This window comes from Cervus elaphus, chromosome 12, assembly GCF_910594005.1.
Source record: "Cervus elaphus chromosome 12, mCerEla1.1, whole genome shotgun sequence".
Lineage (NCBI taxonomy): Eukaryota > Metazoa > Chordata > Mammalia > Artiodactyla > Cervidae > Cervus > Cervus elaphus.
Window position 1 is genome coordinate 88,857,880 of NC_057826.1, and position 17,290 is coordinate 88,875,169.

The 17,290-nt window shown below is 45.0% G+C and overlaps 1 protein-coding gene across 2 annotated transcripts in view; it reads left to right on the forward strand.

Annotated features, from left to right (window-relative positions):
* The window catches only part of SERINC5 (serine incorporator 5), a 101,783-nt gene extending 85,971 nt beyond the window's left edge, over positions 1 to 15,812 (forward strand). For both annotated transcript variants that reach the window (XM_043919936.1, XM_043919937.1), the window contains exons 9-12: positions 5,230 to 5,296; positions 8,373 to 8,412; positions 9,065 to 9,209; positions 11,262 to 15,812. In XM_043919936.1, the coding sequence (XP_043775871.1) occupies positions 5,230 to 5,296; positions 8,373 to 8,412; positions 9,065 to 9,209; positions 11,262 to 11,409 (400 nt within the window). In that variant the 3' untranslated portion in view covers positions 11,410 to 15,812. The remainder of the gene's footprint in view (positions 1 to 5,229; positions 5,297 to 8,372; positions 8,413 to 9,064; positions 9,210 to 11,261) is intronic.
* Positions 15,813 to 17,290: the final 1,478 nt, after the last annotated feature.

Genomic DNA, 17,290 nt, shown 5'->3' on the forward strand with positions numbered 1-17,290 from the left:
TCCATTATTATTAATTCCATGCGTGTTCACTGATTTGGGCCCACCTCAATGCATGTTTTCAGGAAAACCATTAAGGCACCCACATTTTAATCCTGATTCTCAGTCCTTCCTTCCTTAAGTGTTTCCTTCCTGAGTCTATTGTTTTTGGGCTTTGGGGGAGAAATGTCAGCAACATGGTTAATTTTATGATCTGTCACTCACTTTTTTTCTGTATTGGCAGGTAAAAAATATTGGTGAGTCCAGCAAGGAGAGAGGTTACTAAACTATAAATGTAGAATATTTCAGTTTTAGAATAAAATGTAGTTGTATTTACATATGAAGAAAAAGTCCTGGAAGGAGATAAACCAAGCTTGTAATGGTGCTAGTATTATGTATATAATTTTTTTGTTTTTTTCTTTAAAAAAAAAAGTTTTCTTTTAACATGAGCTATTGCTTCTTTTGTTTGTATTATCAGGGAAAAAAAAGCTGTAAAGATATTTGATAGACTAAAATCAGGTGTTTTTGTGAGTTGCTGAATGCCTAATCCCACATGATTAGAAATGTTTGCTCCCTTAGATAAAATAGGGCTTAGGTTTGCTATCAGTGGAAAAGATGCAAAAACGCTATTTAATATGGTGATAGGACTGCCACCAGTGGTTTTGGTTTGTGGTGTGTAATTTCCACCCTCTATGTCGCTTTTGAAATTGAGCAGCACCTTAGCAGAGGTTGGCAAGGTCTAGTCTGAGATTCCCAAAAGAACTTTCAAAGCTGACAGCTGCTATGTAAAATCTGTCTAAATGCCAATAGCAAACATTATTGAATGCTGGTAATCAATCTGCAAAACCATAGTGCTCTAAGGATGGGGAGTCAGAAAACAGCAGCCACACCAAGTGGAACTGAGGAGTAACCAGGCAGCTCCGTTGCGCTGATGCAGCGCAGTAGCATGTAGCACATGTAGCATGTAGCACATGTAGCATGTAGCACATGGCATGAATGTCCCACCTGGTGATGGCTATTGATTGCTGGGGGCTCAGTGCAGTCTGCACAGCGAGGGGGCCCTGGGTGACTGGTGTTTGCTCTAATTACCCATTGCAGCTCCAGGAGGAGTGGGCTTTGAGAACTTTATACCAAGCAGACTGGAGTTCAAGGGGAATTTGAGTGCAGCCCTAGGAGGGCCTTGAAAAGGGGAAGTATGGGAGGTGGTACAATTTGGAGGGTTTCAAAGCTTGACTTCCTCGACTCAAAAAGGATTGAGAAGTTGGAAGATGTTACAACAGGAGGCTGCATTGCCTGGGCGAAAACTGTCATCTGAAGATTGCAAGAATGTCTAGATTTCTCGATAGAATCTGTAGGAAGACTAGTGCATTGCAGAGAAAAGAATTCACCGTTTTCTTTCTTTTTAAAAAAAAATGTTATTCTTATTTATTTTTGGTCCTGTTGCTATGAGTGTGCTTTCTCTAGCTGTGGCGAGCGGGAGCTACTCTTTGCTGTGGAGCTGGGACTTCTCATTGCAGTGACTTCTCTTGTTCAGAGCACAGGCGCTAGGGTGCACAGGCGCTAGGGTGCACAGGCTTCAGTAGTTGTGGCTCACGGGCTTAACTGCCCCAGCACATGTGGAATCTTCCCCGACCAGGGATTGAATCTGTGCCTCCTGCATTGGCAGGCAGATTCCCAACCCTGGACCTGGGAAGTCTGAAATCGCCCGTTTCAACAGAAGTCCAAGACTGCTTGGGACTTCGGTAAGATCTTAGAGGCTCACTGTGCTATGTTCTCTCCTAGCTGGAGAATCCCCCACCCCGCAACCCCCACCACAGACACACAGACACTCTGCCTCTCTCTCTAATGCTTCTTTAGGAGGCTCTCACAATGAACTCCAGTTTTGCTTTTTGGCTTTCTGCCCCAAGTCCTGCTTCTGTGGCACTCACTATGAGCATGTTTTACTCTTGGCTGTCTTAGCTTGGAAGGAGGGCTCAGCCAAAACCCACACCCTGGCTTTCCAGCTGAGGCCGCCCCTTCCCCGGTACCCAGGCATCATGCTGTAAAGAAATGTCACAGCCTGGACCGCGTCAGGAGTTCCCTGGTGCTCTCTCTGTATGGCCGTGCCCCTGTGCCCTCGTAGGCTGGCACCTGCCCTGTCCTCCCCTAGCTGCTCCTCAAGTCCCTCCTTGGTCTCTAGGTTTTGACTGAAATTGTTAGTCTGTTGGCTTTAAATTCACGAACTGTCAAATGAGAGAGGATTATGGAGTCCATCAAGTTGAGTTCCCTCATGGAGTAGAATTTCCTGGAGGTCCAGTGGTTAGGACTCTGTGCTCTCACTGCCAAGGGCCTGGGTTCGATTCCTTGTTGGGGAACTAAGATCTCACAAGCTGTGCACCGCCCCCCACCCCACAAAATTCAGTTCCCTCCATGTACTTACAAGGAAACTGAGATGTGGAGCCTGCTCCCATATGTCTCACCCAGTTATGGAAACCTTTCCTTCCACCTCCTTTGCTGAAGTATTGGGAGAGACATGTTCATAGTCATTTTTCTTTCCCCTGGGATGACTTGGAATCAGGTCGTTTTACTTAGGTGGACCAATCAGCTGGGCGACTTACATAGTTGCATTATTAGGAGGCATTTGTGCGATAAAATGTTTCTGGTTATTTTAGTTTTAGCTATACTTAAGAGAAAAGAAAATAAGTATTTTTTCAGCTGTCTAGGAATTTGAGTACAAAATTGGAAAAACTCAGAATTTTTACTAAGGGTCAAACAACTTGCTAGTTCAAATGGGACATTCACAGCAACATGGAAATAATTGGAAGATTATTTGGAAATAACTTGGAAATAATTTGGAAATAATTGCGAGATTAGTAAGATGGCATTGGAGGGACTAGTTTAAACTGAGAAGAGTTGGCACATCAAGGAGAGTTACCTACACTGTTGGTGTGGGATGGACCTGCTGCTTTCTTTCTTTTTTTTTTTTTTTTTTAAAGAATCGGGGGGGTGTATTTTTGGGAATCCAGTTACTCCGGAACCTGCCAGCTAGAAATCTTCATGTCTCTGCATCAGGGGTGTGTTGAGGCCCCCTTCCTACAAACTCTGGTTTCTCTTGGGAGCTGAGTCTCCAGCTCTGTGTTACACTGGGAAGGTAGTTGAATTTGATTACTTACACCAAGGCTGAGAACAGTCACGTGATCTCTCAAGGGCCCTGTAAGTTGGTCAGGGGCAGAATCTGTGGTCTCCAGCAGGAAAGTCTGGACGTGTTGGCTGGAGATTTTCTGTGACCTAGTGGAGTTTGGCCAGTTCCAAAAGCAACTGAAGCAGATGTGGAGGGGCATCTGCATTACAAATCTTTCTTCCAGTGTGCAAGAGCTTCAGGGCTCAACAGAGGTTGGGAGGGCTTGGGGGTAGCGGGAGGTTTATTTTTTTCATTGTCACAGCAACGGGAAGACGCTACTGGCTGTGAGTGAGTGAGGGCTCAGGGTATTAATCAGATAAGGTTACTAGACATTCTGTGTCCAGTGAAGCTCTGCCCCAACCAAATCCTGCCAGGCTCCTCCACCCCCACAGGAAGCACAGGGTTAAAGTCACTCAGCCCTGAGCCCTGGAAGGGAAGAGGTTATGGATAATCCGGGAATTGTCTTGTGCAGACCAGATGGTTCTAGTAATAGCCAGAGTGCAGACAGTAAGAATTTCTCAGGCTTTTAAAGAGTTTGTAAAAAAACAAAAACAACAGTATTTTCTCAGTAATTCTAAGAAGAACATTTTGTGGATAAAGGCAATGACTGAATAAAGACCTTATTTTGTAGTTACATTTACTTATAGAAGCCATATATATGATGACCAGATTATAGGTATTTTTAGAGGTAAGAACGAAAGCTCCCCCTCTTAGTGTCCTCTGATGATGAAAGTGAAGGGACAGAGGTGCCAGGACCAAAAGTTGGCTTTTCTAAAACCATCTTATTCCCAAGAAGTTAGGAAATGGAATATTTAGTCAAACTCTTGTAAAGAATAAACGTCATCTTTCAGATGAAAATTCCAGATATCGATCTCTTCCTGAAGTTAAGTCACATGTGCCCCCATGGAAACGACAGACTGTATTAACTCATAATTCATATGCGCAAAATATAGCACCTTGCGTGCAGGAGCCAGGCGTGTGTGTTTCTTGGACGCATAGCCATGGAATTGTTTCTGTCACTCCTCAGACCAGGCTCAAGCCAGGACGTGGTAGTGGAGTGGGCCTGTATTAACATCCATCTGCTCAAAGCAGAATTGAAAGTGATGCTGTTGGGCTGAGTGGACCACAAAAGAAACAATGATCTTGGATCCCAGAGGACCTTTTTATGAGGGAAGCTTTTTATTGTTTGTTTGCGTCTCATTGATCTCTTCTCTCCTTGGGGAAGAGGATGAGAATGAGTCGAGAAGACAGTGTTCCCTTTGTGGTTTATTTGGTTGAAGTGAGTCTGGAATTCTTGCCTCTCCACTAACAGCTCCCACGGTCCCACCCTCTCCCCTATCCCTGGAGTGGCAGGAGGAAAGGGATTGTTGTATGTCTCACTGAGTTCCCAGTGCTTAGAACAGGGCCCACCTTCAGCAAACATTTGCTAAATGAATCTGTATAGGTTATTCATGTACACTGTATATTTACACATAGAAATGTGTTTAAAATGATCCCCACCCCAGGAAAAAATAAATGCCTTTTTGTACCTCTGTAAGCCAGATTTTACAACGTTTTACCTCTCTAGGCAGGAGGAAAGTGGCAGGAAGAAGTTTTTTAAATGACGTTGATAGCTGCAATATACTGAATTTCTAAATAGAAAAACTTGTCTGTCCAAGGCTGATTATCACAGAAAATTGTGACGACCTTCGCTTTTCATGCCTTTGAGTTCTCTTCTAAGTGAGACTAGTCAAAAGGAGGGGAAAGATAACAGTGAAATCTGAAAAGTATGTTGGCATTTGAAGGAGGAGAGGCAAAAAACCAAAGTGAAAACCAAAGTAACAGGACCAAAAGACAAATTTTTTTTTTTTAAGCTTCTGCTTGCATAAAATGATCTAATGCCATCCATGGAAGAAGACATTGGCTGTTGAGTTGGTCAGCCAGTTTTGGAATAAAGTGGGATATTAAAATAGACAACTTTTATTTAAGCAGAACTGTAGGTTAGAGTGAGCCTCCTTAGAGTCCTGGCCAGGCAGCTCTGCCCTCCTTTGACTTGTTATATGACATGTTAACATGTAACACGTTAACTCAGCTGACCTTTCTGTTTGTCTTAGTTTGACATCGACGACAAGATCAAGTTCCGATGCTCTGCAGGGCCGGTACACAGCTCCCGAGCTGGAAGTAAGTTCATTTCCTTTTCTTGGCCCTGCTTCATCCCGGAAGACCCATTTCCCAGGAAGGCTTTTTATGTGTTTACTTGCATCTTTAGTGGTCTGCATCCCATGATCCCATTTTTTTTACTCAGGAAGGAACATGATTCCTGTACGGAAAAAAAAATGTCCTCAATATACTATAGGATTAAAATAAAATTTGTTGATTTTTCTCCAACAAATTCAGCCTCTGGTGTGGCATCCAGCCACCTCGCTCCCACCAAAGCCCTGGGTAGCTTGTCAGTCTGCTCTCTGCTTTTCTCCTCTGTCGTAACAGAATGCATGTGGGTTGTTTTAACTTCTGGTCCCTTCCCCTAGTGTGTACCTGTCTGTGTTCTCCATACATGGCACAACTGTGAGGTCAGACTGCGGCTGTTGGAAGGAGAAGGGGAGGGACACCCTGTCCTTGCCCTGCTGGGCGCTGTCTATATGTGAGCTTATTCCCTGCAGCAGCTCCAGCAGGTGGGCAATTCATGGGGCGAAGAATAGCAAACAGTGAACAGAGGCCTGCCGGTCAGCAGAATATCTTTTTCTTTCTGATGCAAAAGTCCTCTCCTGAGGCCCTTGGTGGAACATCCACTGAGGTCACAAAAGGTCTAATCAGATGGAAGCAGCCAGAAAGAGACTCCGCCCTGACTCCAAGAATGGAAAGAAGAGGCGTTTCCAGGGTCGGCTAGGACTTGCTGTGTTCTAACCACTGCATCTGTGATTTCATCTTCAAAGAAACCCAAGGAGGCTTTTATCTCCATTTTCCAGCAGGGTGGGGGACAAACAGAAAAGTTAAGTCCGTTAAACTTGGGATTCGCCAGCATGTAAACCATGTACTCTGGCTCGAGTCGGTGCTGTGTTCCCAACCACCATTGCCCAAGATCCGGCTGCTGTCTGCTGGCTCTGCTGCTGACCCTGCCTGGCGTCTGACCCCCGGCTGCCTTTCCCTGCCTGGAGGAAGGGCCCTGGGGTCTGTCCAGATCGGGCGCTTTGCTCTGGGGATGGGCCTCCCTCCACCTGACCTGGAGATAGTGGACCGTTATGAGGGGTTGTCAGTCTGCCAGCAGCGTTCCCCGGCTCTCTCTGTCACTTGGAAGAAGGAGCAGACTGTACTGAGTCTGAATGGGTTGCTGCCTATTCTTCCAAAGAGAATGGCACTAGAAGGCAGGCGGTCATGCTCACCACTGACTGGGTGACCCCCTGCTGAGGCTCGGCCGCTCTGGCTTCAATATCCCTATTGTGTACGGAGTTAAAGTGCAAAGAACAGCAAGTCTCCGCATTAGATTTAAGAGAATGTTTTTCTTCTCATTCCGAGGAAAGAGCCCTCGTGTTTCCCTCTGAACTGGAGCGCACACAGGATGGACGTTGGTTCACCAACCCTTGCATCACGTTTCACAGGATAGACCTTTGAAAGAGAGAGTCAGTCATTTCTTGTGGTAACTTAAGCTTCAAAAGAACTGGGACCCCAGCATAACTTGTCTTGGGCCCACTGAATGAATTAATGAATCTTAGACTGTATCCCTTGATCCAAGATTCTGTCAAGACCAGTGCCTCTATGACAAGTTTCCTTGACACAGGAAAGAAAAAGGGCTTGGCTTTGAGGGGTATAAATGGGACAAGGGCTTGGATTCCCACGTCCTTGCCCCCAGCTCTCTGTTCTTTATCATAAAACTATTACCAGCCAAGAGGCGTTGAGGACCCAGCACTTCCTAGACTGTCCTGGTATGTGTTGTGTTTCTTATTCTGTTTACCAGAGTCTTTCTGGAATCAGTGTAGTAATTTTTCGTAAACCCAATGTAAAAAAAATTAAGTTTTTTGTTTTGAGTAGGTCAGAAACCTGGTACGACGTTTGGAAGGAGTCACCCCATGTGTTGCCGTCCCTGGTACCCCTGCTCCCCTCAGGCGGCCAGCTCAGAGCCTGATTCTAGTAGGAATGTAGGTGGACCTCCTGGTTCCAGATCCCTTAGTTTTCCCCTTTCTGAGTCTGTCGGCTCCACCGTCGAGATATCACATGCTGCCTGTTTCCCCTTGTGAAGCACAGACCTGGGAGTTCCCACCCGCCCAAGTTGCTGGCCCAGCTCTGTCACTAAGCTTGTTTAGTGACTTAAGGCCAGGTCTTCAACCTGGCTGACCCCAGTTTCCCTCACCTGAAAGCAGGATAATGACCTCACTCCCTGGTGCCAGAGGATTGCATGGAGCAGCAAGTAGAGCAGAGCGCCAGGCGGGAGCTCCCAGACGGAGGGGACCTTATCTCATTCACTTCATGTTCCAGGCTGAGTTTTCCAGAAGTGGCCGCCAGGGTAGAGCCTGATGTGCAGGATATTTATTAGGGAGGCTTCCCCGGGTGGCTCAGAAGACTGGAAAGAATCTGCCTACAATGCAGGAGACCTGGGTTCAATCCATGGGTCAGGAAGATCCTCTGGAGAAGGGAATGGCAACCCACTCTAGTGTTCTTGCCTGGAGAATCCCCTGGACAGAGGAGCCTGGCAGGCTACAGTCCATGGGGTGTCAGACATGACAGAGCAACTAACACCTTGACTTTTCAGCACATGCGGAGGAGGGAAGGGGAGTTGAAGGGCACTGCAGTCTGGGCAGAGCCTCCGCTCATCCCACAGGGGCTAGGAGCAGATATGACCCATCAGAACTGTCCCCCAGGGGTTGTGGCCACACCTTGACACCCCTGCTAGGAGCTCTTATCCTGCGTGGGTTGCCCAGGAAGGGCTTGCTTGAGCGTGGGGTGACTCCCAGCTAGGGCAGAACCTGGAGCTGCCGGCCAGAGGCTCCCAGGGGTTGAGCAGGCACTAGGGGGGCCCCCTGGAAGGGGCTCGGGGTGGCTCACCTCCATGTCCTCATGTTTCCCATCTCACCAGCCCCTAGACCATCAGGGAAGAACAGACACTTAGTAGAACCTTTTGAAGGGATGAAGTGTGCAGTTCTGGATTTGGGGTGTAGTTCAGATGGGGAAAATTTGGCACATAGGTGGCCTTTAGTTCCTAACCGATGTGGAGATGGAAAAGCAGAAAGCAAGCCTCCTGACTTGGTTGGTTTTGCCCTCACAGGTAGCCCGGTGTTGCTTTTGCTTCGGCTCTGGGGGAGAGGGTAAGTGGACAACATTCCATCTGGGCCTCCGTGATGCCCTGCAGACCTGTACCATTCATCTGTAGGCGTTTGGGATTTAGGCACAAATAACTTGAGTGGTAAGAGGAATTCCTTTAATCCAGAGCTGGTTTATTGTTTATATAGTTTACACGTTCTTCCCAAAGGGCCTTTGGGATTTGTGTTGATATTCTGGCAGATGAGGAAAAGTTGATATTTTTGGCTCATATTTATAAGTTAAATTACACAGTACATTTTTGAGGAGCAAGAAGTTATATTTTTTTAAAGGAATGCAAATTTGGAAAATTTCTTTCATTCAGCTTACTCTTCTTGAATTGGAGCATTCCACGGGCTTGAGAACTCTTGCTCTGCTGTCACTTTCTTCTGAGTTTATAATAAGTCTTCTGTGTTTAAGAGCTCTCTTCAGTTAAAATAAATGTGCCAGTAGGTAACTCTTACTATTACAGAAGGTTCTGGGGTGAGGTGGCAGCTTGGGGCTTATGGCATAGATGAGATTGCCTGAGGGTACAAGTGGTGTTTGACAGCTTTCCTTCTCAACAGCCTCTGGGTTGGAAATTAGCAAGTTTGGCTTTGCGAAAGTGGTAAGCATCCTTGTGTCCACTCATGGAGCTTGTGCTCACTTTGTGGTTCACAGACGCTGAAGAGAAGCGGAATATGAAAGAGGGCCCACGGGTCATTTATGATGAGAAGAAAGGCACCGTCTACAGCTATGCCTATTTCCACTTCATGTTCTTCTTGGCTTCCCTCTATGTGATGATGACCGTCACCAACTGGTTCAAGTGAGTGGCCCCTCGACTTAGACGTTTCAGAAGTTGTTTTTTAAAAACATCCTCTTCTTGACAGCCTGGAAATCAGATCTGTCGAAGTCAGTTAACCTCTTCTCCAAGACCTGCTGCACTCGTCTTCCCAGAAACAGTCCGAGTTCCTGACAGTCTTTTGGCATACTTTTAACCCTGGAATTTGGTGATGCTTACTGCAGCCTTAAGAAAATAGGAGGTTAATAGCATATGGGCAGTCTATAGAACATAGTAACAGTAATGGGGAAGAACTTAGAATTACTCTTTTTTTCTACTTTGTCTTTTTTTTTTTTACTTTCATTACAAAAGTTTGAAACATCTCAAAAAAAAAACACAAAAAACAACTAATATGTAAGTATGAAAAGTAGCATGGGCCCTCCACCCCAACTCCATAACCACTGCTAATCATATGATGTATTTCCTTTTATTTCTTTCCTGTGCATTTATAAGCCTATATAATTGTTTAAAACATAAATGTGATTACACGTATTTTCTCCTTTGAGGGTAGGGTTTTTGTTTTTTTTTTTTAACTAACATAATGTGTCTGACTTACCTGTTACTACGTGAAGATTCTTTCCGATTCCTTTTGTATCTTTCTTTGATCCAGAGTTTCTGTTGGATCATAATTTGGTGTACATTAGGATATACCTAAGGTAGACATTAGAATAACTTAGGATGGGTATTTAGGCTTCCCTGATAGCTCAGTTGGTAAAGAATCTGCCTGCAATGCAGGAGGCCCCAGTTCGATTCCTGGGTTGGGAAGATCCGCTGGAGAAGGGATAGGCTACCCACTCCAGTATTATTGGGCTTCCCTTGTGGCTCAGCTGGTAAAGAATCCGCCTGCAATATGGGAGACCTGGGTTTGATCCCTGGCTTGGAAAGATCCCCTGAAGAAGGGAAAGGCTACCCGCTCCAGTATTCTGGCCTGGAGAATTTATTTAGACTCATTGTGCAACAAGCATATGAGTGGCTTCTCCGGGCTCCACTGCTGTGAGTGGCGGACCTGTATTCTAATGGGGAGGAGGAGAGTGGTCCACATAGTACGTCAGACATTGATGACTACTGGAGAGAAAAATGAGGACGAAGAACAAGGAGTGGGGCGGGGATGGTGGGGGCAGAGGTTGCGAACAGAGGGACAGGGAAGGCTTCCCTGAGATCTTCCCAGACATCCTGAGGGAGAAGAGGGCACTAGAGCCTCTCGTGCTTCCCAGAGATACTTGGGAATTCCTGGAACATTTTGGCTTGGGAAGCTTAAGAAAGGTTGGAGGCAGAAAATAATATATCAAGAATGTGTTAAAACTGGAGCCCTCTCTCACTCCTGGTAGGTAAAAATGGTGCAGGCACTTTGGAAAATAGTTCCTCAAAGTGTTGAACACATAGTTGTTATATGATCCTGCAATTGTACTCCTAATTATATAGTCAAGAGGAGGAAAAAACACGTCCGCGCAAAAGCTTATACACAAATGTTCATGGCAGCATCGTTCATAATAGCTAAGTGGAAGCAACCAAATGCCCATCAGCTGACAAATGGGTAAACAAAAGGTGCCATATCCACACAATGGAATATTCCTCCACGACAGAAAGGAATAAAGTACTGTTACATACTATAGCATGGACACACCCCAAAAGAAATATGCTGAGAAAAGCCAGTCACAGGAGGCCACTGGATTCCATGCCTGGTGACATGTCCAGAATGGGCAAAGCCATACAGATAGAAAGTAGTTAAGTCATCAGGGGCCATGTGGAGGAGGAAATGGGAGGGCAGCTAAAGGGTGCAGGTTTCTTTCTGGGGTGATGAGAATGTTCTAGAATTGACTGTGGTGGTGGTCACACACATCTATGAATATAATAAAAATCGTGTACTTTAAGTGGGTGTGAATTATATTAATATCTGAATTGAGTTGCTAGGGAAAAAAGAAAGGCTGGTGGGGGCTGGGGAGTGGGAGCAGGGAGGGACACACTTGGTGGGAAGAGACCTTTTCACCTCCTGTCCTCTTCCTGCTCTGACCACAGCTGGGTCTCTTGTTTCTACAGCTACGAAAGTGCCAACATCGAGACCTTCTTCAGCGGGAGCTGGTCCATCTTTTGGGTTAAGATGGCTTCCTGCTGGATATGTGTTCTCCTGTACCTGGGTACGCTGGTCGCCCCACTCTGTCGACCCTCTCCACAGTACTCCGTGTGAGGATCTGAGCAATCTCCTTGGTTCTGCAGCGGGAAGTGATGCCCTTGAACAAATATCCCAGGAGTCAGGCAGTGACTGGTACTTTGTGACAAGCTGGCATTCCCCTGGCTGGCTTCAGTGGGTCTGAAAACCCTGCAGGGGGGAAGAAAAAAAATCACTTGATTTGCTTTTTTTAATTCTGAAATTCAAAAAGAAGCTACCAGTTTGCCCCCAAAGAATTGAAAATTTCACCTAAATTGATGCTGAGTGTTTATAGATTTTCTATGTGTTTTACCCCTAAATATTGGGACAGTGGTCAGGCTAGTATTTTCCTTCTGCGTGTTTCTTACCAAAACAGAGTTTGGGGAATGACGTCTTATCACAGGGATAAAAGCTTACTTTGTGTGGCCTATTACCTATCCCTGAAATAGACATGACAAAATCTGGAGCCCTTCGCCTCCAACAGAAGGCAGACCCCTCAGAAGGCTCCACACCTCAGCCTGCAGAACTCCTGCTCACGGTCCCCGGATATTTATTGGCTCCAAGAGGAAGCATCAGCTTTTCACTCCACCCCTGTGTTGTCTCCTCCCAGCCCCGACACGTTTCCCTTTGAAGTTGTGATGCTGGGAATCACAGGCTTCACTCTGCCCTTGCCCTTCCCAGAGGTGCCCTCATCCCTTCGGTTTCAGCATCTTCCTTATAATGTGAAAAAGCACAATTTGCCATCACCGCCCATGTGATTCCCCCACCAGATTGTCACCGCCTGATCTGAGTTACGGCCTTAGTAACTTGTTTTGTAACTCAGGTCAGGCGGTGATGGAGTAATTTGACCCTTACTCATGGTGTTGTTCACATGATGATAGAACAATGTTCGTGTTGTTTTCTTTGCTGTAGTTCTTGTTTGTGGATTGATAGTCATAACACTTTAGGACCTAACCTGGGAAGTTGCTTCTTGACTGAAGCCTGCTGCACCCCTCTTTTCATTACTGAGGTCAACCAGTTTCTCTTCCACTCGAGGCCTTTGAAATTGTGAAAGCAAAAGGGCTTTTGTTTTCCGGATCTGTAATGTGACCACACCATTAATGTCCCTTATGATTTTGGGGGTAGATTTGCTGAGGTGAGAATCATAGGCAGCACCTCAAACAGGGCTGAGCAGGTAAGGCCTCCAATTATACAAGTTGTAGAAGTGACCAGATATACTTAGAAGAAACGGTGGGTGGGGTGGGGAGTTCTTTAATTAAGCCATGAGCAAAAGCCACAGAAATTTCCAAAGTTCATACTCCTAAGGTGACCCTTAAGAGAGATTGACTCTAGGCAGCTGTGTAAGAAGATCTCCATTTTCAGTGTTGATGCTCTCGTCCAGGGAGGAGTTTACACAGTGGAAAGTCCACCGGAGACCCCGGTGGAGACACAGTGGGGCCCGCCTCTTAGTATTTCATGCAGGATGGAAAGAATCCTCTCGGCACCTGGGCAGAGAGTCAGAATGAAAAGATTCGGCCTTTACTTTCCGTGCCCTGCTGTGTGTGTTGGGTCCCCCATAAGCTGGGCTCCAGGGTGCCAAATGCTGACCTGGGAACTTAGTCCCACCTCTTCATTTCCACTCACTCCTTCTCCCTCCTCTCAAGAAAATGGAGGAGTTGGGTGGAGGCAAGGGGCATCCAGTGGATGAATTCCTCCAGAAACTTGCCTTAGTTACAGTGTTGGAGATTCACTTTTTAAAGGCACTCGTGTGTATGTGAGAGAGCCTTGTTTTGTACACTCGATCAAGTTCTTTTTTTCTCCCCCCCAGATCAGGAACTCTTCATACTTGGTCCAGAGATCTTCCGTAGGCACAAAAGGCGTGGTTGCCGCGCGTGGCCCACAGTGATGCCCGTGGGGTGGGAGCTCTGTGGTCAGACAGGTGCGGCAGTGGGGTGTGTGGCTCAGCACCCTGGCAGGGGCCACTGCGGTGGCTGGCGCAGTGACAGGCTCAGGTAAGCGAGGTGGCTTTACAGAGATCAGGAGGACAGGCAGGTCAAGAGCTGGCGTGCTGTCAGTGGCTGGTTTTGTTGGATTTTCTTGCTGCTAGGGTCTAGCATCCAACTCTGTGGCTTTGAGCTGGCCCTTCCTGTGCAGAAAAAAGCTTGGGGAGACACAGAGGAAAGGACATCGCCAGTGGCCAGGCTTCCTTCCTTAGCCCCCCTCCCCCGCAGCCAACCCACACTTTCCAGCTGCTTCAGACTTGGTGGGTCCCTGATAATGTTCCTTTCTGAAGGTCAGTCTGACACAAGAAGAGTTACAGTCACTCTTTTATTCTCAACTGAACATTTAAGCAGTTTTATCCGAATGATCAAGAGCGATGTGGACGTTCTCTGAGGACTAAGGGTGTATAAATAAGATGTTGACTTTAATGATTATAATTGTAGAAAACAATACTCAGGTGGTAAGTCAACATCCATGGGTTTAAAGAGTCTACGTTTCTGTGCTATTATGTTTTAAGAAACTGGAAACACAGTGCCAATTGCCTTGCGTTGCTGTTAAGGATGATGTTCATTTGATAAATTGACTGGTAATGTTTTCAGAACAATAGACTTTGCTTCCTACAACTTTTTATACATGATTTTAAAAGTGCATTCTCAGAAGCTGCTGGTCAGATTCCTTTAGCAATGAGAGCTGAAGATTTTTTAAAACTATGTGTAAGCTTCCTCAGTGCTGTTCATCCGATGTGGAAATTTTTTCACTTCTCATTTTCACGAGTAAATACACATAAATAGAGGAAGGGATTCTTCTGGGAATGTTGCTGTTTATGTCTAGATGTGTCACCTGACTGAAGACCAGAGACTCTCTCACCAAAGGCTTTCGGAAACCCTACTTGGTCCTTCCTGGGTTGATTTTTGTTTTGTTTTGTTTTGTTTTAATACTGGTTAGTTAGTTTTGTTTTTGTCCTCACAATTTCTTGGGAAATGGCTTGAAAGAATTGTTTGCCAGAAGTCTTTGGAGCTCCTTTGTAGAGTAGATGGGCTGTGTGCATGCGGGCTGATGGAGGTTGGGGTTACTGGGGCTTTGGGATTCTGGTGGCCAGCAAGGGTGCTCCCACACCCCTTTGTTTATTTCCAGTTGCTCAGAGATGCCTTCACTATGGTTGACCTCTGTGCAGTGCTAATTCCCCCCACATTGTCTCCTTCTGCCTTTTTAAGATTATTTGCTTATTTATAATAATTTTGGCCAGAAGTTTACTACCATTGGTGCTTCCTGTTACCCTGCAGTGGGAATTCCAGAGCCTGCATGCATTTAAGCTGCCTCGGTCTTTTTCTCCTTTGATTGCCTTTCTAAAGAGCATCTCATTTCAGCGTACATTCATGTCCTACCCCTCTTGAAAATGAAAGGGGGTTTTAGATATAACTAAGAAGGATGTGATCTTGGGCCAAGATCCACTTGTCCAGAGAGCACCCTGGGCTCTCCTTCATTGAGGACGGTGCCAATACCCCTGGGTTCATGACGTTCTCTGTAGGGTATTCTCCTTGATTTACTAAATCCCTCTGGCTTCGTTCTTAACTGTGTTTCCTGCCATCCTTAATATATTTGTAAAGCCTCAGACATTTTAATCCAGTTTTGTATTTTAGGCAGAGATGTGCTCTCTAATATACTCGCTTAGCAGGATACAGGTCTTTTGAATTAATGCTAACCATTCTAAAGATTTCTCTCTCTCTCTCTTTTTTCCCTTCCTCAGTAAATCATTTACAGAAGTGTTCATTTTGAGAGGATGAAGTATTTGGCTTTTACCAAAGAGGTTTTCTTTTTTTAAAAGCAAAATCCTTTCAGCAAAAACTTAACTTGGGGAATGGTGGATTAAGAATGCATTTGTCCACATCCACTTCCATAGGTGTTAATCATGTTTATGTGAGTAAAATGTTGGAAAGAACTCTTTAAGGTAATCCTTTGTGGTGAAGGATCCTGGGAAATTCTCTCAGGTAAAGAAAGCTTGCAGCAGATGGGTAATATATGTCTTGAGAGCTATTTATAAGAAATTTAAGGATTGTTTTTTTTTCCTTTAGTAAAGATTTAAGGTTATTTTACTTTGAAAAAAAAACTACAGAAGTTTTATAGTCATAACTTTGTTACTTTTTAAAACAAAACTTGTCTGAAATAATTAGATATAGCCAAATTATGTGGTTATGTTTTGCTGTTAGAATTTTAAAATGTAGTATGTGTGGTAATCTACTGTTTGAAATTTATAATGGTCTCAGATATGTTTGAGTTTTGGTAACTTTTAAAACTAGTTATTTTTTTGTTTTAAGTCTCAAAGGCACCTATGGATTTATAATTGGGGTGTTTTTGAGTGCTAATTTTTCTATGAAACAGCCGAAGTTGAGCAGTCTTTTCCTAGGTAGAAAACTCAAAACTTGTTAACTCTCTACTTTAATAAAATTAAAAATTGAAAACTATGGGGTTTTTTTCCTTCTTCTTTCTGTTGAATATATTTATACATAAAGTCTGCCATGTACCATCTTCCAAAGATGTCTTCAAATGTTAATTCAACCTCTCTCAAGTTTCATAGAGTCTGTTCTGCTTCTAGAAGATACAAACAGGAAAACCCAAGTTTTTTGCCTTCTTCAACTTACTTTGCTGTGAAGGGTCTTCACTGCGGCGCTCAGAATCTTCAGTCATGGCATGCAACTCCTAGTTGCTGGACCAAGGATCAAAGCTGGGCTTCCTGCGTTGGAGCATGCTATGTGACAGTACTCATATTTTGGCAGAAGCCCTCTTATCTAACTAACTGAGATTAGGAGACACTTAAGAGTCTTAGAAATCTGTTTAGCCAGAGGATTTGGCACTTCCTTAAATCTTTGAGCTCTTAGTAAGAGGCTTTATCTTGACCTTGAGGCTACATTTTTACTTGTGGCATCTTAGAAATGATAAGTAGTTAATAAAACACTGTGGTTGGAAGGATATTTCATTGAGTGTGTTTCAGTGTGTTGTTAAGTGAAAAAAATTGTTCAGTGTGATCCAAATCCTGCATGTATGAACTCTTTAAAAAAAAATAATAATTCTGGTGCTTGTTAAAACAGTAAGACTTAGGAATTTCTTGGTGGTCTAGTGGTTAGGACTCAGCATGTTCACTATGCGGGACGGGGTGGGGAGGTGGGGGGACTTGGGGCAGTGAGGGCGGAGAAATCAACTCAATACAAGGATAAGTGGGGATTGACAGCCAACAAGCAGAGGGGTGAGATGGTTGGATGGTATGACTGACTCATTGGACATGAGTTTGAGCAAGCTCTGGGAGACGGTGAAGGACAGGGAATCCTGGCATGCTGCGATCCATGAGGTTTCAAAGAGTTGGACATGACTGAGCGACTGAACAACAAGAAAGCAGAGGGAGGGGGATCCAGTAGATGGAAAATTAAAAGAGGAAACCTTGGGTAGAGAGATTCTCTCTCAAGGTGGACAGGCCAAGTGTAGGCAGACAGGGTAGCGGCCCCCAGAGAAAGAACCAGGCATAACTTTAGTAACAGAAGCTGTTTTAGGTCTGAGCTATTTTGTGGTCTAAGCCTGGCCACAGTGCGTGCCCTTGCAGAGGCATAGGTCTCAGTAGCTAATGATATTAAAGGAACAGAAGAAGGTAAGAACTAGTAACTGCCAGGACAAGGAGATAACCTAACTTTATCAAAGACAACATGTCAGTTGTAAAGACTCCCAGTTCTGGTTCAAAAGTCAAGATTAATCCAAAGCACATTCTTGAGTTGTTTTGCAGAATTCAACTCCACAGGAGTCCTCAACCATCAGATTAACCTAAGAGATGATGGGCTTCCCAGGTGGCGCAGTGGTAAAGAATCTGCCTGCCAATGCAGGAGACGCAGAAGAAGCACATTTGCTCCCTGGGATGAGAAGATCCCCTGGAGTAGGAAATGGCCACCCACTCCAA